At 49.8% G+C, this 21,922-nt stretch overlaps 1 protein-coding gene, 1 long non-coding RNA gene and 1 other non-coding gene across 5 annotated transcripts in view; 2 read left to right on the forward strand and 1 right to left on the reverse strand.

The window, feature by feature from the left end:
* Positions 1-4,240: 4,240 nt before the first annotated feature.
* LOC120608480 (uncharacterized) lies at positions 4,241-7,042 on the forward strand. The gene is made up of 2 exons (XR_005654404.1): positions 4,241-4,587; positions 6,182-7,042. It is a non-coding gene; the product is annotated as an uncharacterized LOC120608480 (long non-coding RNA).
* Positions 7,043-7,654: 612 nt separating this feature from the next.
* The window catches only part of PLXNA2 (plexin A2), a 199,625-nt gene continuing 185,357 nt past the window's right edge, over positions 7,655-21,922 (reverse strand). Inside the window, exons 23-32 of one of the 3 annotated variants that reach the window (XM_039870289.1) lie at positions 20,966-21,032; positions 20,618-20,764; positions 19,840-19,999; positions 19,345-19,448; positions 15,568-15,667; positions 14,399-14,589; positions 12,887-13,056; positions 10,178-10,390; positions 9,056-9,206; positions 7,655-8,346 (exon numbers count right to left, since the gene is read on the reverse strand). In XM_039870289.1, coding sequence (XP_039726223.1) covers positions 8,251-8,346; positions 9,056-9,206; positions 10,178-10,390; positions 12,887-13,056; positions 14,399-14,589; positions 15,568-15,667; positions 19,345-19,448; positions 19,840-19,999; positions 20,618-20,764; positions 20,966-21,032 — 1,399 coding nt within the window. In that variant the 3' untranslated portion in view covers positions 7,655-8,250. The remainder of the gene's footprint in view (positions 8,347-9,055; positions 9,207-10,177; positions 10,391-12,886; positions 13,057-14,398; positions 14,590-15,567; positions 15,668-19,344; positions 19,449-19,839; positions 20,000-20,617; positions 20,765-20,965; positions 21,033-21,922) is intronic. The other 2 variants (XM_039870291.1, XM_039870290.1) reach the window with 2 other exon arrangements.
* LOC120608607 (5S ribosomal RNA) lies at positions 9,635-9,753 on the forward strand. Its single transcript, XR_005654444.1, has one exon. It is a non-coding gene; the product is annotated as a 5S ribosomal RNA (ribosomal RNA).

Below are 21,922 nucleotides of genomic sequence, written 5' to 3' on the forward strand. Positions count from 1 at the left end.
TGACCTGTAGCATATTTACTGACTGGTTTATAGTTGGTTCTGCCTTTGGGTAAACCCTCGACTCATCACCTGTTTTCCTTGGTCAGCACCCATGTCTAGTCCCCTAAGAGTTTAACTCTCAGGCACTAACTTTGACTCCTGAAACCTATGATCATTAATGCAGCTTCTTCCCACAGCCAGATAGAGATCCTTATCTCCTCCTGCCTGTAGATCCTGCTGGCTTGTTTCTAAAATAAGGATGTATGATTAATTCTCTCACTTACCTTTCATAATATCTATGGAGCCCATCGTATACATTCTCTTATTTAACTCCAACAAAAACCCCATTTAATATATATATTTTATAGGTTTGAAAATTGATACACAGAGAGATAATGTAACTTGCTCAGTTTGGGGATGGAATTCAACCACAGGCAATTTAAATCCAAGGCCCATGCTCTTAGTCAGGGATATATGAAACCCAGCAATTGGAAAGGAGTAGGGAGTGAGGAATAAATGAGGCAGAGACATAAAGCAAAGCCAGGAATAAGATGAATATTATACTAATATTATTAGTGATTATATAGTATGTATATTATTAGTTAATACATATTATATTAGTTAATAATATAGTATATTACTACTAACATGTAGCAGAAAGTCCTGCATACGTGTTACCAAGTAGGCCCCAAATTTGGCTCCCAGCTTCTAGCAGCCAAACACAGTGGGGGAGTCCTCTGTGATTCAGCTCACTTGCTGAGCAGAGAGGTTTCACAGCTCGTGGTGTCAATGTGATCAAGCACGCGTTGGTGACACCCGCTTCCCCGGATGTACGTGTGTGGCTTTTCATGCAGGTTCTTCCTCACATAGAGGAGCCCAGCGCTCTGAGACCCTGAGTGCCGGTTTGGCAAGACCGCTTTACATTCGGAGTAAACACGATATATGATTCCTACGAAGAAAAGAATGACTCTCTTTTTGAATAATGGTTTGGTATCGGCATTCGTGAATTCTGAGAAAGCTGTAACTTCGCGACTTAGCTTGCTCCCTTTCTCTGTAGGTGCCTAGTCTAGTGTCATACTCGCTGCAAGCGGTGAATCAGTAGTGGTTGTGTTGAACAAAGATGAATATTAATGAATGCTGAAGAGTGGTCCCATCGCACCTGCTTGTTACAGAATGAAGGATCCATTTCTGGGGAAGACGTCCAAGGATTAAATGGTTCTAGAGCTAATAAACAGCAGATCCATGCAGCACAAAGAGCTTGCAATAAACTCTGGAGTCAGACCTCCATGGCTCTACTGCTCAGTAGCTGTGTGACCTTAAGCAAATCCCTTAACCTCTCTGAGCCTTAGACTGTAAAAATGGAATACTCTTATCAGCTGAGATTGAGAGAACTAAAAGAGAGAATGTTTTAGTGCTAGCAATATGGTAGGTGGTTTACAAAATGCATTCGTTCAGTCATTCAGAACATTCTCATTGGCATGTGCTGTGGGCCTGGCACTCGCTGTCCTCTGTCCTGGGACTAAAAAAAAGTGACCAGGACAGACAGGCATCTGGTAATGTCCTCCTCCCCCGCTCTTCCTTCCTGCAGCGGATATTTAATAATAGAGGTCCTCCAAGTCCAAGTTGCTGAGGGGAGATGTGGAGCGGTGGGAAGATGTGGGGAACTCTGGGGTGCAAGGACCCCGTATGGAGAAACAGCCTCCTTCCCCCAGTCCATGTCCTAGCCGACTCCAGGACCCTGCCAGGCACTGAGCACTGCCAGTGCTCCAGGTCTGCATTTAAAAGAAAAGCGGAGGATGCTTTAATGTCAGCAATGTTAGTAAAATGGTCTAGTGCACTAACGAACGAACCGGAACCCTCGGTGCAATTAAACAATGTACTAATTACACACAGGCTTCAGCAACAGTGCCCTTCTCTTGGCTCTTCAGGGTCTTGTGTTTGCATTTTTCACACCCTCAGGACCATCATTTGCATCTCTCCAGTTTCTTAGGAGTGCGTGTGTGCACGTGTGTGAGCACACACACATAAATACCATAACCTCAGAGGCTGCAAAATAGGGACTGAAAAATCTTCACAAGAATTCTTTCTTTGAATCTATGATAATTCTATTAACTCTAGCACACGCTGTAGTTATTAATGTGAACCTGTTTGCATGCTTTTGTTTACTGGGTCCCAGCCCTGTTCTTACTGCGTCACGTTTTGTATAAGACTGGGCTGTCCATGAGAGCAGCGTCTGCGCCTCCCCCATTAGGCTGGAGCTACCACGAAGGCAGCAGCGATCTCCCCCGTCAGACCGGAGGCTCTGAGGGCAAGGGCTGCACTTCACCCTGCAGGGGCCTCTTCTCTTAGTGCTCTGGGTCCAGGAAACAAATCTGCCCTCGTCGTCATAAAGGGAGCGACCAGCAGTTTCTGGCCCGCTCAGCTGAGATGTCAGATGGACAGAGTCTCGAGTTATCCTCATCTACTCCTTTCACCAGCCGATGGTGGAAGTGTCATCCACACACTTTGGGATATGAGAAAGAAAAATAGAAAAATGGAAGAACAGAGAGAAGAGGGGGCCTGGCGTCTTCAGGGCAAACAATCAGTTCCCTACCTCTCAGCCTCTTTGCCTCTGGACTCTAAGTCAGCCTAACTACTTTATCCCCCAGGCCAGAGCCCACTCGCTCCCTCTTTGCCGAAGGCACTCACAGTCTGGTATCTTTCCCTGGACTCGCTGTTAATCCCTCAACTGAAAATAAAGGAAAAACGACAAAAATATCCTTCCTATGGCATGACTGAGACATTTTGTTTTCACAATTCTCATGATTTTCACGACGGTGAGAGCTTGATGAGGGCAAGGATCACGTCTTTCTCATTTATTATTTTATCCCAAGGCTTTTATCACGATGCCAGACCATGGCAGATGCTTAGTAGATGTTTTGTGCAAATGAGTGAAGGTAATTTTCAAAAAGGGCTGGGGGTGAATCTCCCCATTCTTCAGAGGCCTCCTTCATCCCTGAGAAAGGGCCTCAACCCAAAGTGTCTCTGCACTGTCGGCTTCTTGTTGGAGAAAAGCTATATTCTGGGGTCTTGGGGATAGAGGGCAGTGTTCACCTATTGGTAGAAGCTAGAGCGCCGTGTGTGTGTGTGTGATGACAAAATATTAATAAGCTCTGCCTCCGAAGAGTTCTAGAAGTCCCTCAGAACAACTTAATTCACCTCCCCAGGAGTGCCCTGCTTCTTAAATATGCTGCAGAAGGTTCTGCATATATGCTGCTGAACGACGAGGTTTATTTGAAGTTTTTTTTTTTTATCCAATAAACTTTATTTATATATAACAACAGTACAAATTGTGTCCTTGGCTTGCAAAATAGGAGTGTTTCATATTTACAATAGGTACACAATATATTAGAATAACAAAAAAAAAACCCATTTTATTGGAACATTTTAAATACTTAATTTTCTTACAGTTTTTATTCCACGACACCTGTAAAAACAACAAAACCAGACAACTATCATTGTATTTTCTTAAAAATATATATAATACAGATTCCAGTGTCGAGAAGAGTGGGTTTGGGTAGGAGAAATTGGGGGAGAGGCAGGCAGGCTCAAGTCCCTAGTCTCGTGGTATAAGCAGCTTGTCTCTTCCTCCCTGACTGCTTGAGAACGTCTGCTCCTGTGATGCCCAAAGGGAAAGCCAGTAAGTCAGGGCCTTGACTGAGATCTAGAGGCTGCCACCATCTTGAGGCTGGAACAGGAGGAGTGGACTGCACTGCAGAAAAGACAGAGCCTGGTCTGAAGGCAGAGCTTCCTTAAGGTGAGGAGAACCAGGTGAGGGTGTCCACAAACGGCAGAGAATCTCGTTTGGGTGGCCGGCAATCTCCAGTTTGCTTGCGGGGCTGTCTCTCCACGTGACACACCATGGTCTTGATCCTTTTTCAGAACTTTTCCAATTCCAGGAGTGAAACTTAATCTTTCATTCGTGGTATCACTGAGCCAAAGCTGGTAAAACTTTACTCTTTGAGGAAACCAGAGAAAGGAAAGAGGGAAGAGAGCCTTCGGAGTTATGAAGAAGATGCCACCATTTTCTCAAAACTCGCTCCTGCAACGAGGCATCAGAAGGCCCTGAACTTCACCTCCCAAGTCTCCCTGTGGGATCCACTCCCACAGCCCTGTGTCTACGACGCTGCTTTGCATTTTCTTACCCACAGAGGCCTCACCCCACCCCAGTCTCAGTTATTTCCTGTCTGTGGCCAGGCCCCGGGAGCCTCAGGCATGACAGATAGTGTGGCTGGGAAAAGAGGGTGTCCCCCAGAGCAGCTGCAGCTCAGTGTTTCCGGGCTGCTGGTTAATGGGGGGCAGGTGTGGCAAAAGGGATGCACCTGGAGATTTATCCGGGAGGCTTCGAGCGTTCTGTGTTCTGCTTAGGCCCTTTTAAATCTACCACACCCATCAATTACTTCTTCATGCACAACAGGGCCCTGGGCCTCCACTGCTATTTCTTGTCCTCATTTTGTGGAAATGAAGAAAGGTCCGGAGCTCAAGCAGCAAGGGACGTACCACCGGAAGAGACAGTGGCAGTGGAAACGAGGGAGGCTCTCCATGCCGGGGTAATGTCCGCAGAATAAGGTAAGGCAACTGGGTTGGTCGATTTCTTCCTTCTTCTGGACCCCTTTCTACAAAACTCCTGCCCTCTGCAGGTGGAGGAGGAGATCTGAGCCTGCTAAGTTGGTGGCAGGAACCAGCAGCCTGAAGAATGTAAATTTGCTAGAAGGTCCTTCTTAGTCTTGTCTGTTGCTGTTTCTCAGCCCTTAGGGCAACGCCTAGGAAACAGTTGCAGCTCATGAAGGTTCCCTGAATGAATGAATGTAAGAAACAGTTCCCTCACTCAAGTGCGGTTAATAGATAATCCAGGCTTTCAATGATTGAACTCTGCAAGAAGGGAGCTCTCTGTCAGTGGTGGCGTGGAAATGGTTCTGAGAGGTGCTGTTGGGAGAGGCTGGGCCACCAGCACAGAAGTACCTGATGCCGCGCCCAGGGCAGGAAGCAGCAGCAGGCCGGCTGGAGGGACTTGCTCCACCAAGATGGACATCTTGCTTATCTCCATCTTACCCATTAACACCCTCTGTCTTGCCAAGCACATTTCTGAGGTTCTTTTCCTTTTCCAGAGAATTGTCTCTTTGCAGAGCAATAAAACAAAATGAAGCTAGATTGACTTTCAAGAGAGCCTTCCTTCCCTGCCTTTCTCCAAGCTGGATGGCTTCATGTGGGGGAGGGACTGTGACTTTAATATTTATTCCTCACACAAGGTCAAAATATCTTCAAATTGGACAATAGTGAGAAGAGAGGCCGATCAGCTTCCTCTCCTCTCTGGTCCACAGGGCAGGGACTCCATGGGTTCTTGGTGACTCAAAGCCAAGAGTTGGAGGAGAGATAGGTGGGAAGCCAGAGAGGGGGCAAGGCTCTACGGCTTTTCACTCTCATGGCCTGGCTTGAGTCTAACCGATTTTTCCTTTTCCTTAATTCCTTCCTCAGGGATGCCCCTGTGCCACTTCTTTGGCCACTCAACTTCCCCAGCTCCCTCATGGAATCCTGAGAAGTGGGGCCAAGCCACTCTTGCCAGCTCAGGCTCCTCTTCTCTCTACTCTCCAGTCTGCCCCTCACGCCCCCGTCATTCTCTACACTCTCCACAAAACTTCAAAGCAGCATCCCCATGGGCAGTGAGTGGTCACCACAAGTAGCTGCTGGGAGATATCTGGGTGGATGCATAGAGGTCAGGGTTGGTTAAGATGCAATTGAGATGTCTAACTTCCTTTCATTTCTTTGGGGAGCACAGCCCTAGATGCCAGTTTGAGCAGCAGGGTGATCAGAAAACCTTCATTCAGAGCTCAGAAGTAAAATGAGGGTGGGCTGGATTTTTCTGTGGATAGCACAGAATCCCCCACTCACATTTCTCTTGCCCATATCTCCTCTCTTTTCATCTCTGTAAATCACGGGCTCTGAGCTGATAAGCTTTGGGTCCTGTGAAGAGTAAACACTTTGGCTTAGTGCAGAAGGCCAGTCATTAGTATTTCTTTCAGGCTATTAATAGGGCCCAGAGAAACTTTAACAGAAGTGGATTATCGGAAGAAAGTAGCCTTGGCCTGGCTGGTTGTGAATTAGAATGAAAACAAGCGAGTTTCCTGAGTATATTGCTGAATGCTTTTCTCTTTCCATTTGTCAGCTGCATTCAGGCAAGAAACTGGAGCTGAGGAGACCAGGCGGTGTCTGCTGTGTGGTTAGCTCAGCGATTCAAAGCCACACGCAGGGGATGGAAGCCAGCCCTCAGAGCTCCCCTTCCCCCAGCCCTTTCCTGGGAATCCAACGCGGTCAGCGGAGCCTCTGGAAACTGGAATTGTTTGGAGGTAAATCGGGGCACAGAGAAGCTGGGAACCAGAGTTAATTAGAGAAGAAATGACCCTGGTCTGTCTCTCTGGGGGTGGCTGGTCCAGTTTCCCAGCATTGCAGCCTCTTGAAAGGTAGAAGGTGGAAAGGGGAGGGCGGTTCCCGCCTGCCTCCCCGCCGTCCATCTCTTTGCCTTTCTCTTGTCCTCTTTTCTCCTCACTCCGGTGCTGCTTGTAGAGAAGTTGGAGCTGGCTGCAGGAATCCTTGCCAGTGTGGGAGGCCGGGAAGCTCTGATGGCTGTCCCCATCCCGAAGGTCCTGCCGCCAACAGAGCCGCCCTGCTCTTGACGACTGCCACTGGCTTCCACGGTCCGCTGGACCAGGGCGTGGAGCTCTGGTCTCTTTGTTTGGAAACTGCACTCGGGAGAGGTGGTCATCATGGTTTTAGGTGTCAGCAGGAGAGAGAAGAGAAGGAGCCAGTGAGAAGCCATCCACATGTCCTTCAAAGTCATAAGGACATGAGAAGCAGAAAGAGGCAGCAGAAGACAGTCGGGTGGGGATGCTACAGTCATTTCTCCTGAGGCGAGAGCTCAGGCCCTCAGGAGCGTCCACATATGAATGAAGGGTTGTCTCTCCTCCCCAGGCACGAGAGAATGAAAGAAAGAAAGCATAGCAATAAATACCGCAGCTTTTTTAACCTATGCTCTTCAAGTATTGCTTGCTGTAAACAGTGTTTGATTTTTGTGTTCTCTTTAATTGTAAAAACCACTAGCGGATCGCAGTGGAATCTGAGGCCGAACACCCATGTTCCCACATTGGCTCCCACAGGGAACCTCCGGGAGGCCTGGCCCACGTGCCTCCAGGCCCTTTCCGCAGGGTGCCTGGTTTATGACAGCGACTGATGTAAGGCAGAGCTGCCCAATGTCCACAGGGAGACCAGGCATCTGGTCTGGGGGAGGCCCACCTCTCCTCCACTTCTGGTAGTAACTTTAGGGAAACCAAAAGGAAAAGTACCAAAGATCAGCTCCTCATGTGTCAAGGTTTAGGATTAAATGAAACAAAAACAAACACACACGAAAAAACGGTAGCCAAAAGCATTGGTACTCTACAGACATGTATCTCCTCTTAAGAGATGAGAATATACAGGTGTGTGGTTTGTAAAGCTCACTTTCCAGTCAGCCAGGCTGGCTTTGCAATTGGTGCGAAGTTCGCAGTTCCCAGGCTCTTCCGGCTGCCCGGATAATTCCAGGTTTTAGTGGCCTCTATTTTTGCAAAGTGTTTGGTGCAAACTTGTGCTCATTCTTCTTCTCATCATTTTTTTTTTTTTTAAATATAGTTTCAAGGGAAAGGAAATAATCATTTTCCTTCCAATTTCTCTTAGCATCTCTTTTTCTGGCATTTGAAAACAGGAGTTAGACATGGAAGGAGGGATGGGAGCAAAAGAAGGAAGGAGGAGAGAAACCAGAATTCAACAAAAGTTGGACGGGATTAACAGGGAGGCTTTTTGTTTTGTTTTATTTCTGGTTTTCCTTTTTCTTAAAAAAAATTAAATAAAGTTCTCATTATTTCCCCAATATACATCAAATGAGTTTTCATGCAAAGCAGCAGTCACAGAGGCAGAACTGTGCCCGGCTCGTGCCTCTCGGCTTGAAGGAGCACCTTCTCCACGGCCTGCGTCTCCCTTGTTCTCCCGGATGGATGTCGCCCAGGATCTCTCCCTGCAGGAACTGCCTGTGATGAAACTTGGCCGGCATGGGGAGAGGGGCCTTCCCCTCTTCCCGAGATGAGGTCTCAGGGGACAGACAGTAAGCTCTGGGGTCTGATCCCCATCACGTGTCCTTCCTTCTGAGACTCCCGGTGTGATGGCTTCCACAGGTCCCCCTCTTCCCAGAACAGGAGGCTCCTTCTCTCAGCTCTCGATGGACATGGCATTTATGAGCTGTTCCACCTTGTACGACAGCCGCTGGCGCCGAGCCTGCTCGTCCTGCTCCAGTGCCCCAATGAGCTGAGGAACAAAGACAAAGGTGGGGAAGACTTCAGGACTCAGCAGAGAAGACGCCGTTTCTCGAATCCTTCTATCAGCCTTTCCATTCTGCCCTCACGGACATAACCCTAAATGATGTACCTGATTATTTGAACACGTACGTATGTAGATGTGTGTACGTATGTAATGAATATATATGTATGTATATTATATCTAAGGTGTTTAAGACAATATTTTTGGTCTATAGAAAGTACTGTGTGTTAGCTATTATTATCATTACTAATATTACTTTCAGGTACAATGCTAATACGTGACTTGAGAATTCTCTGAAGCTGTCCTATTCATGTTAAGTCTCACCTGTCTATCTGAAATGTAACTGAAAGGATCTGCTCAAATGCAAAGAAGAGTCTGATTCATTGTCAAAGAAAAAATGAAATTAATCGTACAACACTTTCAACTGAAAAACAATGACATTATTAAGTGTTATTTATTATGTTAACAATGAGTGAAAAGACAATGGAATGTATAAGTAAGTGCTCCATGAATCAAGAGAGGTTAGGGGGCCTTCTAAAAAAATGGGAATGACTTTTGAGCTCAAGGGTTTTTGACTCCAAGAATGGGTTTTCTAAACGACCCCTTGGCGCTGTTATTTAAGAACTGGGCCAGGCATTCCGTTTAACCGCCTTGTCGCTGCGTGTTGGTTTCCCTCCCTTCCGGGGTCCTGTCTCACCTCTTCGCTGTACTTGCTGACGTAGGAGTAGATCTCATTGAGGGCACTCAGCATGTTGAACTCCACAGCGTGCAGGCGAGACTGCTCAGCGAGGTAGGCGTTCATGTCCTGGTCACTGATGGCAGGGAGCTTGGCGATGTCTGCGTAGTATCTGCCGTAGAGAGGACAGGCTCCTTGATGAGGACTCAGCAAATGTTTGCCTACACCAGTCTGTCCTAGGCCCTTGCAAGCGCGAGTTGTCCCCAATTGTTCCTGCCTCCCTATTTCTCTTCCAATGTGGCTTCCTTTGTCCTCTTGCCTCAAGCTGAGGTTGAGACCTGGAGACTGGTCTTCCCTAAGGCCAGATTCCATCAAGCTCTGAGCTCCTGGTGGCAGTGCCCCCTAGAGTGCTTAAAAGCCCAGACTCTGACCAGACTCCTCGTATTCATCTCAGCTCTACTACCTGCTAGCTGTGTAACCTTGGGCAAGTTACGTTGCCTCTCTGTGCCTCAATTTCCTCATCAGTAAAATGGGGATGATAATAACACCTACTTTACAACGCTTTTTATCTGAGATGATACATATAAATATCACAGTGCTGTCTACGGCCATGCCACCCTGAACAAGCCCGATCCCATCTGATCTCGGAAACTAAGCAGGGTCGGGCCTGGGTAGTACTTGGATGGGAGACCACCTAGGAAGACCAGGTGCTGTAGGCGTAAAAATTAAAAAATAAGGGATTGTAAGCTGACAAGGTCCTTGCAATCTGTGAGGTCAATCAAGGGTTGCCTCACCTAAATAAAATAAAATAAAATAAAATAAAATAAAATAAAATAAATAAAATAAAATAAATAAAATAAAATAAAATAAATAAAATATAAAATAAAATAAAATAAAATAAAATAAAATATCACAATGCCGAGTGCTTAGCATGTGCTTAATAAATGACAATCAGAGTGACAATGATCTGACTTCCAAGGGCACAAAGCTTCCCTTCCTTTCTCTGGAAGGAAGTGTAGACAAGGGAGAGGTTGGGGGCACACGGTCCCCAAGGTACCAAAAACCCTGGGTCAGTGAAGCCCGCAGGGTGGCAAATGCAGCAGGCACACCAGGGTTTGGGTCTGTCCCGAGGGCACTACTGACCTTTCCACCCAGCTCTTGTAGCTGGGAATGTCCTTGGCATAGAGCAGCTTGTTGGAGGGGGAGTCCTTGCCCAGCCGGTGTTCCGACGTGGAGCAGGAGTCCATGAAGGTCTGGGCCACCACGGAGAGGCAGGCGTCCGTGATGCTGCCCTTGTGGATGTCAAACACAAACTGGGGGTTCTTGATCACGTTCACCCAGAAGCGCAGAGGGAGGCTGTATGAAAAAGCAGAGCAGATCCCACGGGCTGCACCTCCGCTGCACCCCCGAAGCTGTCCACTAATATTTCTCCTCACCCCCGAAAGGCAAAATTCCCTCTCCGAAGGGCAAGGAAATGGAATCACAGAAATCTGATCCAGCCCTGGCTGCTAATTTAGTTTAAGCTGTTCCTGCCCCTGGAAGAAAAGGAGGGGTGCCACTGTACCCTAATGGGGCGCTGACCCTGCTTTCTAACAGCTGAGGAGTGGGCATGGGGCGGGTTCTGTTCCCTCCTGGCAGTTTTTTCCAAAGGCCTCTGTGCCCGTAGGACAGCCCAAGTACAGAGAACTGCACGATTTTCTCAGAGTTTCAAACAAAGCCACCAGGCTCCTAGACTCTTTTCACAGTGCCCTTGGCCATGGCCATTGTCTGGACTCAAGGCAGCCAGCAGCCCCAGGCACGGCCTCAGAGCGGGCACAAAGGGCACCACCTGTGCTCCCCGCCCAGCCCGGCCTCCGGAGCCCCTTCCCACTGCCCGCCCAGGCCTGCGGGGCTGAGGAATGGGCTCCCCTGGGGGCAGCTCTTTCCAGACTCTCCCCAGAGGTCCGGGCAGGGGCAGAGGGTGAGGCGGAGGCCATTGTTGGTGCCCTGGATATGACTCACTGGATCGCAGAGTTTTTCCCACCCCAAGAGGAGCTGATCAGTCCTTAGGGGAGTTCCTTCCACGAAGTGGGAATTTATAATCAGAGCAGAATGCATTTTCTCTGCTCCTGAGGCAGGAGGATAAGCCCATTTATTCCCCTTTAAATCCAGAACAGCTGCTGTTTCTCCTGCCTCTTCCAACTTTGCCTTCTCTTCCAGCTGCCTTCCGGGCCTTAACTCTTTTGGCTCCTCTGTGGAGTGAACTCTGTCCCCGGCTTCTCCTTCTGGCCTGAGGTGATGTTTCAGCAACCCAGCCTATAATCTCTACTTTCCCGTCCTTCATCTTCTCTTGACACTCATGGACCCCAAACTTTCCCAAATATCTCAGTCCGGCCAAGTCTCAAGAAGGATCAGCTCTGCCTATTCAACGCCCCTTCCATTATCATTTCTGCTCATCTTTCAAAATGCAAAGAGATCACTCGCTTTCTTCGAACTGGGGAGGAGCTGCCTCAGCTCAGAGGTGATGCATCTCTTCCACCCTTCCCTTCCTCCCGCAGCTCTGGGGAGCTTTCGACATTCTCTCCTTGGACATTAGCTGTTTGAGGTCTGGATAAGGGGACTCCGCCACAACACCAGGGTAGGCCATTCCTATGACTAGGGCCTGGCCACAACAGAAGGCACAGAGATGGGAATAATCCAGAATTTTCTCCCGATTTCCCTGAAATTGCCTACTCCCAGTGCTGGGCTGGGATCCTGCGAAGCGGAGGAGACAGCCGTGGGCCCGATGGGGGATGTAGATGCAAGGCCGGCCCGGCAAAGCGCATGCCGGCCTGCCGTCCCTTGGCCCCCGAGCCTTTCCATTTCATTTCTCTGTGATCAAAGCCGCAGGCTGGAGGGCTCAGAACCACCACACCCCAGAGAGGGAAGGACTATATGGGGTTGGGGCCGGGTATTTCCAAAGTGTTTTGCCCGTTGCTAGGACTTTTGATTCCCAAATAACAGCCTGGGCCCATCTGTGTCGGCTTGGTTTTCTGAGGAGATCGCTGACTCCAGACAGCTGTGTGGGCTGCTTGCCCAACCCAAATGCCTGGACCTCCGCTCGCCGTTCTCTTTCCCGAAAGAAGATTTTGGACTCAGGGTCTTGGCCAGGCCCTGTCTGACCTGAAAGCCAGACCTTAGCTTGGTCTGTGGTTCAGGTTCAAACCCAGGAAAGAAAAGTCTTATGTCAGGGGCCTGTGGGAGCCGCTTTCTCCCACTGCTATGGGGAAGAGTCACGTCTGCAGGACATCCGCCTGCTGCTTCCTGAAAGCCGAGGGTAATAACTTGGCCTTAAGGGATCGACTCTGTGATGACATCCTCCTAGTCGGTGGGCTCCAGTCTACAGCAGGTGTGAGCTCTCTCCCAACTGCTGGCCACTTTCCTCAGGGGTCTCTGTCTAACTTGGGGCTCCTGGGTCTCAGGAAGTGCCTTAGTTTCGCCCCGCTCAGAATGCCCGCACTGCCTCGGCTTTGAAGTTCTGCTTCTAGGTCTCGAATGGGGCTCTTTGTGTAGGTTCCCCCAGCTCCCTTTTCCGAAAAACCAGAGCTCTCAGAGCCAGGGAGAAGGTGCTTCCCAAGGAGGGTCTCAACCTAAAAGGGCAGAGCTCAAGGATGTGTCCTGGTACTGGGCCCCAAGCCAGGCAGGCCCCACGTGGCGGCAGCCTGGGGACTGTGGTGGCTCTACAGAGCATATGTGCGCTATTTGTCTGAGGAGCCTGGGATTACCAGTCACAGAGAGCAGCCTCCCCCATCTCTCGGGTCCCTGCTGGTCCCCGCCCCACACAGCTTGCAGCCTCTCCAGGCTGCCTCTCCCCCCGGGCTCCCCAGCGGTTACCAGTTGCTTTTCCAGGTGTGCCGCACATCTGTGTCGTGGATGCTGTGTCTGTCTGCCTGCTCATCCAGGAAATCAAACATGTACTTGATGGCCAGGGGAAGTGCGCTGCCCCGGTGCACAGTGCTGAACAAGGTCTCAAACAAGTCATCCACGAACTTCTGCAGGGTGCCCTGGGTGGGGGGCAGGGGGGAGAGTATGAAGCGAAGGGTGGGGGAGGAGGCAACAGGCAGCAGACGGGCCAGCCAGATGGTGCCTGGGACCAATCCTGCCTTGGAAATTTGTCTGTGATGCCAGGCCGAGCAGACAGTGTTGAGGTGGGGAGGGGACTGTTGGGGTGTTGGGGAGGCGGCAGGGACTAAATGGGCTGCAGATTTCTGGGAAGATCTCCTCCAAGTTTCAGCCACATGCCACGTTTATGCTTGTGTTCATGCCGGGAGGGCGTTCGTTAGGGAGATGATGCGTCCTCTGAGTCCAGGCTCCCCATGGGAATTGGGGGGTGGGGGGTGGTGCTCAAAGACTGGTACAAGAAAGTGTCTGAAAAAGCAGCCGGGGGACTGGGAGCCTCCTGGCAGGAACACGGCAGGCCCTCAGAGGGTCTGAGAGATAGGAAGGCGTGAAGAGGCTTCTGATATTAGTGGCCTGTGCTAAGTGGTGTCTCTGGAGTGGGAGCTGCGTGAGGGTGAAGGGTCCAGATTCAAGAACACTCAGGCATCGCTTTGACCCACACAGCCTCGGAAGGCTTCTGAGGCAGAGACAAGGCTGGGCCTCGGTCTCACAGTTTACAGGTTCGAGGAACACCTCTGAAGGTCAGGAAAATTACAACTTTTTCTGGTGTCTCTTTGTCAGTCCCTTATTAACCTATTAGGCGAAGCAAAATTTGAGACACGTGGTCCGATGGTATATTTCTGTGTCACTTCTGGAAGCAAATCTGAGAGCTGTAATCTAGATGCCACTGTATTGGAATTTCAGTGGCATTTTTGTGTGGTCCGTGGGAGAGAGCATTTGAAACCCAGCCCGGCCTGGCCTATACGGGTTGTATGACTGCCACACTTACAGGCTCATTAGTTCTCTGTGAAGGAAGCTGTAAGATAGATCGCAGCTTCCAGCACTGCTGTGCCTCACTTCCAGCAACATTTAGGGGTAGATGGGATGGAGCAGGACCAGCTCCCCCAGCTTATGGGCGGGACCAGAACTTCATGCTTTCCCTCCCATTGTGGCCAGAAAGTGGATGGAAAAGGCAATGACGGTGAAGGCTGGCACATTTGTCCAGTTAACACCAATAAGAAAACAACATCTCCCTAAGGGGTACAGGCCCAGACATGGGGGAGCCCCTCCTCTGAAGAGTAACGACCGAAACAACGGTATCATTATGATTTTGCCAAAGGGTAGAGAACCACAATGGCTGATCCCCTGGGAAGCCTGCGTGGAGACCTGGGCCTGCTTGTCTGAACGAGTCCCCTCGAAGGACACACTGCACGGTGTCCTCCCTGGGCTGGGCAGAGCAAGAGTTACCTTGGTGGCCAGCAGCCGGGTCAGGTAGATCTCGGATACCATCTTGCTGCCCCGGTCACCTTCTTTCTGGTCCCCGTGGTCATGGTTCTTCACCAGATGCCACACCTTGACCCCACTCTCCAGGTCTGGGGTGATCATGGGGGCCCGGGACCGCAGGCTGTCAGGACTGCCTGTGTACCTGAAGGAGGAGTCTGAGGAGAAGGGGGCAGTGGAGGCCTGTGAGCAACTGATTTCATCATCCTTGCTTGAAGAATCCTTCTAGAATACCTGCCCAGCTGCTACACTCATTCAGAATAAACCAGCGTCAATTGGAAGGGGAGCCTTGGGGCCTTGCATTGGGTGGGTTATTTTAGAAATCCCTGGAGGCTCGAGAACAGCCTGAAACCTTTTCGTAGAAAGAGGAATGAGAAATTCTGTGAGCTGGAGAGACCCTCGGGAATTTGGGAGTCCCCCTCTCCTGACGCTTCCCGCAAAGAATAATCAATAGGTAAAATGTCAAACTGATATTTTCATAGGTGCTTTGATAAAAATCTGGATATTAAGGAGCTGTGAGCAGTAATCTTGCCTCTTGGGAGTAAATGGGGCCCTTCTTACTTGGGGCCTAGAATATGGAATTGCCAAGCCCTTTTTGGAGCCACTAGCCTTAGCTCTGAGGTATCCTTTAGCTGGACAGCCCGAAACCTTAGTGAAACCAGAGAAAACAGTAAGAGAGAGGAGAGTACTGTAATCTCATTGCCCAGAGGGCACTGGGGGCTCTAGCACTCCTCAGTGGTGGACAGGCTAGGATGGCCAATTTATTGCCCAAACCGGGACACCACAGAGTAAAAGCAGGCTCTATTTATAAGTCAGCCAGGACAATAGGCAGAGACTGGGCTATATGAACCTCCCCTCCAGGTGCCCCCTCCTGGTTCTGGGTCCCTAGGACTCCTTCACCAGGCCTGGGCTATCGAAGGAAGGGCACACGGTGCCACCTGCTCCCATAGCTCTGAGGAGACGAGCTATTTTGGAAATGACTGGATTAGAGAGGAAAGAAACAAACAAGCAAAGGCCTTTGCTTGGAGGCCGGCAGCAGCCAGGACTTCCTGCTATCAGAATGGACGGCGAGTGGTCCCTGGTAAGTCACAGAAGACCCCGCTCTGAGCTGCCCAGGCTGCCTTCCTGGTCCTCACCATATCTGCTGATGGATGTCCGGGAGATGCTGGCAGAGGCAGGGATGTTGTAGGAGGAGGTCTGTTTAGGGACCAGAGCCACTACCGATCTGTCTGACACCTGCGAAGGATATGAAAAGTATAGTGTCAGTGTCTTGGGAAACTGAACCGTCAAGTACCTCTACGAGGTTATGGAATAGGTGTGGGGTAGCATGTGAGGAGTTCGGGAATACTAGAAACAATTCCTACTGTCTACCATGGTAGCTACTCACCACCGTGGCTACTGAGCACTTCAAATTCACTAAGTCTGAACTGAGATGCACCAGAAGCGCCTGAACGGAAATGCGCTATAAATGTTCACTACACACTGGATTTCAATGAGTTAGCATGAGTAAAAATAATACAAACTATCCCATTAATAATTTTTATATTTATTACATGCTGAAATGATAATTATTTTAGATCAATTGGGTTAAATAAAATATATTGTTGACATTAATTTTATCGGTTTATTTTTACTTTTTAAATGTGGCTAGTAAAAATTTTAAATTATACATGTGGCTTGCATTGTTTTTCTATTGGGCAGTGCTGGGCTAGACCTGGCCTCCCTTCAACCTTGTCAGTTACCTACAATGATTTCCATTTTACAGATGAGAAAATTCAAGCATTGAGAGGCTAACCAACATCTTCACGGTACCACACTTAATACCTGGTGGAGCCACTCTGTAGCCAGGTCTGTCAGGATCCAGGGTTCATGCTCTCATTACATCCTAATCGGGATTTTATTTCGAGTCGCCCTGGTCTGAAGTCTGTATTCTGTTTTGGCTCTGATTTCTTTCTGACCTATAATTTCTTTCTGGCTCTATAATGCCTGGGCCACCTTGAGGAGTTTTCCCACCCGAGCTGCTGTTCTTAGGGAGCCAGAGAGAAAGACAGTGCGTTGCCCTGTTCTCTGTGAGGGTGTGCAGGCTCAGCACCCAGCCCGTAGGGCAAAGGCTGATAAATGAGGAGCCATATTGAAGACATTTGGGGCCACCATGAATTAAGATTACCCTCCATCCAATAAAAACGAAGAATCCCCAGAATTGTGGTCATCTAATTAAACCTCTAACGCAGAGAGAATAAAACAGCTATAATAATGTTATGGGCCATAAAACATTCCTATTAAACCATTTTTTATTTTAACAATTTTTATGAACTTTGTAAGTTTGATTTATAGCTGCACCAGTCGTAAAACCATCTTTCTGGGTCTTAAATTGTCAGTCCTTCTCTCCCGCCAAAAAAGAATTAAATGTTGGGAAGTTGAACTATAAATGAACATTAGCGCTAACGAGATTCTCTGATAGCTGGTTTCAGTAGTGGTGTTTAATTTTACCCTCCCTATAAATCAACAAGAGCCCAGGAAGTTTTTAACATCACTTTGTTAATTAAGATTATGCAGATTTTCCGTAGAAGCTCCAAAGACCTTCGACTTCAGGGAGAGTAAGAGAGGACAATGTTTTGACCCGATGGCCTAAAAGCTGCACGATCTTGTGCTCTTCACAGCACCTGAAAGGTGCCAGTGCTCCACGATTCCCCAGCTGGGGCAGCTCCCAGGACACTAGCAGTTTGCACCCTCAGCATCAGGTCTGGAACTGAGGGGGACTCTCTACCTCTGTTTTTCAGGAACTCTCCTTGCAACGGACAGCCTAGGAACGATGCTTCGAAAGCCTAACGGGGTGGAGGTTTACACTCTCAGGAAGAACCGATTATGTTATCATTTATGGTTTGTTGTCACCTAAAGGAAGATGCACAAGGTGACTTGAATGACCACAGTTCAACTCAATTGCAGGTCTCATCACTAAATCCCCGCCCCCTCCCATCTTTCTTTCTCTTGATCAACAGGCAGCATAAATTTGTGGTCAATATACCTGGTTGGGTCTGACCTTGGCCGGGCCAATTCCTGGCTACATGATTTCGGGAAAGTCACTTAACCACTTTGTGCCTCAGTTAGTTGTCTTATTTGTCAAAGAGGACAATAATCTTGTCTGAGTTTGTTGTGCGGATTAAAGGAGTTAGGGCACGAAAGGCCAAGGGCAGTGCCTGGTGCCGGGTGCCCAGTGAGCACTCAGTAAGTGTCGGCATTAGTGCTGCTATTATGAGCATCATCATCATCATCTTCTCCCAAAGGGAAGAATAATCCCTGTGGTCCCCTGTCACTCAAGCCTAGCATGTGAGAAGTGCTGTGCACTCAGTAAAGCTCCGTAAATATTTGAGGAATGAATGAATACATGAATGATAAATGACATCAGGGAATTGAAAGTGCTTTGTATGGTGAGCACTGTAAAAATAGAATACTTCATTCTTCTGATTGGGAGCCATCAGACGGACAGGCCAGTGACAGAGTTAGGGCATCATAGTCACAGAAGAAAGGCCCTACTCCTGCCCCCGAGAAACTAATAATTTGGGGGCTCAATGCTATGCTGTTTTGCACTTTATTCTCCAGCTCTAATTGGTTCATTAAAACTGTTCTACAGGATGCATTAAGCACCTTGAAGTGGGGGTGGGGGTGGGATCAACACAGAATGATTATAGCTCCCAAAAATGTACATGCACATCTGGGCACCTCACCTGTTGTTTCTAACCCTTCCAATCACCTTCACAAATTTCTACTTTACAGATGAGGAGCCCGGTTCCTAGAGATTAAAGTCACACCACTGTGAGGGGGGAAGCTGGGGTTTAAATACAGCTCACAGAGCCCTTTCTCTCCCTACTACGCCACACTCCCTCCATCTGGGGTGGGGGATGCAGGCCAGTCAGGGATGAAGACGAGAGAGAAGTGTTTTGGGGTTTCCCCAGTGGCCCCCAGCTTCTTCTGTGCCCTGGGAGGCTCCCAGTCAGCTCTTTTCGGCTGTTAGGACCCCCAGCTTCCTGGTGGTTGGCGACCTGGTACCTCAGAGCCCCACCTGCCAGCCCTCTGCACCTTCCCGTGTGAGATGGGACAGAGGAGGATGTTATTAATCGGGCTGCCCCCCTGGGTCTTGCAGCCTCAGGCACTTCCTCTGGTTGGTTTAATTTCCCTTGGTGTCTCTCATTTTCAGCTTCTAGTTCATTATTTTTCCTGAGTCCCAACCTGCCTTCTTGTGCTTATTCTTACAGAGAACCCCAGCTGAGGCTGGTTACCATAGCAGGGCAGGGGGGAATGGATGCCTCCTGGATCTTTTATTTTGCTAGATTTTTTTTTTTTTTGACTCTTCAATGTGTTTTCCAGTGCGCTATATGTAATCTATTCCACACAACTTTACAGGGCAGGGATCACCATTAACCCCATTTTACAGATAAGAAGGATGAGAGCTTAAGTAATTTCCCCAAAGACACCAGCTAGCAAGTGACGGAATGTAAGGCCTGAAAACAAGTCTATCCAATTTCCTGCTATACTGCAAGCGAGAAGTATAAGCTGCACTTGTAAGATACCAGAGAGAGAAAGCAGCAGACACCTAGGGTGGTTGTCCTTGTGGAGAACTTCATTTTATGCAATTTTTCTTCAGATGTCAAGCTAACAGGATAGCAATGCCTACTAGCTTCTTCCAGACCAGTTAGGTCGGATTCTCGGGGGCCGGTCTGGCACTCATGTCTTTGATAAGTTCCCCCAGTAATTCTAATGGGCAGCCATGGCTAAGAATCACTGCTCTAGGCTCAGGGAGGAGGAGAAAAGGAAAAATAAGAAAACTCTTTCAGACTTTTGAAGGCCTAGAAGCAAACCTTAGAGGGAAGGGGACAATTGGGACAAAGGTCCTGGCACAAAGCTCCTTCCATCACCTGATAGTGCATCAGTGTGTTGAGCCGCTTCCAGTCACCCTCGATCTTGGTGGTGATGTCCTCATCTTGGAGCACGACCCGGGCAATCCGGCCTTGACGCCACTCTGGGGTGGGGAGGGTGGGGGTTGGTGCAGGTCACTATGAGGGGCGGGGGCCGCCAGCCAGAATATCCCAGTCCTTCCTCTTCTAGGGACCTAGCAACCCCAACCCCCTCAAGCCGGTGCAATGATAGCTCTTAAGACGTCCAGGGCTCCATGGGGTCCAGGCAGCTGGGCAGAAATGCAGGTCTCACCAGAGGCAGCCACATCTGAGCAGGCAGTGCCCTGGGAGCAGTATTTCAGGTGGCCCCTCACCTGGGCAGGACCTAGTCACACCCCCAGGAGGGACCGTAGGCAGGGCAGGGCTTCCCTTCTTCCCATGCCCTCCCGCTGCCGGATGCCCTCCTGGAAGCCGCTTGTCCAGCTATGGCCCTACACTCCAAGCCAGGCCTCCTACCCAGGTCCATGTCAACAGCCCTCGGCCGCTGGGAGTAGGGCACGTTCTTGTAGATAGCGTCGAGGATCTTCTCCTTGACCTGTGTGATGGTGTCACAGTTTAACACCTTCACTGGGATTTCCGGACTGTTCTCGTTGTCGGGGTTGACGCAGTTCAGGATCTGCAAGAGGAAAAGAGGGGGAGCATGAGGGCGTTGAGGGGGCAGTGGAAGGGGAGGAGGCGAGGCCTCGGAAGGCACCTTCTCTTTCCAAGGCCCCCACCCTCACAGGAGAAACGGGGTGCCTCTCTGTCTGTGCCTCACTTGCTTTCACCTCCCTGCCATTTACCAATGACAGCCAGAGTCATTCTGCCCACCCCTTATTTCTCAAAGAATCGGAACTCTACTTTCCAGCTCCTGGATGGCTTATGGGATCTATCATCCTGGAACAGGCCATCCTGGGCCTCAGAGATGGCTCCAGGTGTATCCAGGGCTGGCCCCCCACTTCCCCAAAGCCTCCCTATTAGGAATCCACAGATTCACATTCCTTCCCACAACACTGATTTTCTCATACCTAATGATGAGTGATCTTTCTCCACCCAATATTATCTCTGGTAAACTGAGGCAAGAGCTCTATGGGCCCACTAAATGAGGTGCGAGGGCACCCAGGTAGGTCTACCTGGCCTTGGTACACTTGGACTTGCCCCCTGACTGGCTGGTCTCCCAGCCTCTTTATTGACCCCTCAGACTGGTTTTGTGGTCAGAGGGGAAAGCAGGAACCAGAGCTTCTGGCCTCCTTACCAGGGTCTTGTACTCAATCTGCTGCCGGATGAGTTTGTCCTCGCTCAGAGAGTAGCGGGCCTCGCCCGTGATGGCGTCGATGGGGCCCTTCTCCATCTGCTGCTTGATGGCGCAGTAGAGCATGAAGAGTGGCTCCCCCGCGCACTCCTGCGGGCGAAGGCAGGGTGGTGGCACCGGCTCCACCCCGTCCTCTCCCGATCACACTCCCAGGCCCGCCTTGCTTTGCAGCACCCCAGCCGGGTAGGTCCCTGTTCCTGAGGGGCTCCCCATGCAGCCCCGATGGCCGGGCTCAGAGGAGCAGCCCCTCATCTTGCTCTCAACCGCGGCCCCCGTCCCACTCCCACTCACCTTCAGGAACTTGTGCAGGAGGAAGGCAAACCAATTGGTGAGCATCTTCTCGGCCACAGACTCTGTCCTGGGGTGGGAGAAGGGACAAGGAGCAGTCTTTTAAGAAGGGTTTCAGGGTAGGGGTTTCATTGTGTGGCGGATGGCCCAAGAGAACAACAGGGCACTGAAGGACACCTGGGTCCTCGCTCAAGTCCACCAGTAACTACAAGTGTGACCTTGGGCCAGAGGTTTCTTCTTCCTGGGCCTTAATTTCCTGTGAAAATGAACTGGTACGCCATGCTGCCGGGGAAAGTACCCAGTTCCCCATCCCACAGGGGTACAAGGAACCAGTTCTCCCGATTCCCTTCTGGCCTCCGGGTGATACATAGTTTCCCCATCCCTCTGGGATTTCCTGCATGCCTGAATGCTATACTCTGTTTTGCAGGTACCAGGTACCTGCCCCTCCAAACACTCAGAGCCAGATTGCCTGGGTTCAAATCTTGGCTCTGCCATTTACAGGCTGGGTGACCTTGGGGAAGTGATTTCATCTCTTTGGGTTCAGTTTCCCCATCTCTAAATGGGGATCATCATCCTCATCACCATCATCTATCCCACAGGATGGTTGTCAAGGTTGAATGAGTTAATATATGTAATGCCTGGTATCCAACAGCTATCATAATTGCTGTCGTGCAGGGTCATGAATTCCAGCCCTTCAGGTAGAGAGCAGTGCGTTCAAGTGTTTAGCTGACAGGGATCTGCTTCTGCAAGTGCGCCCCTCCCCCACCCCCATCCTCGGCTGCCGATCTTGGGACTCAGGAAAGAACAAAACTGCTGTGACAGATCCTCCGTGATGAGAATGCCTGAGGGGTATTTTAACTCCCTGCACGTGGTGCAAATTATACCCTCTGGTTGCAGTAAATCCCAGGCATTTGCCAGGGCCGCTCCCAGATCTGGGCCCAGGAGAGAGTGACAATGCAG

This window comes from Pteropus medius, unplaced genomic scaffold (assembly GCF_902729225.1).
Source record: "Pteropus medius unplaced genomic scaffold, Ma_sr-lr_union100, whole genome shotgun sequence".
NCBI lineage: Eukaryota > Metazoa > Chordata > Mammalia > Chiroptera > Pteropodidae > Pteropus > Pteropus medius.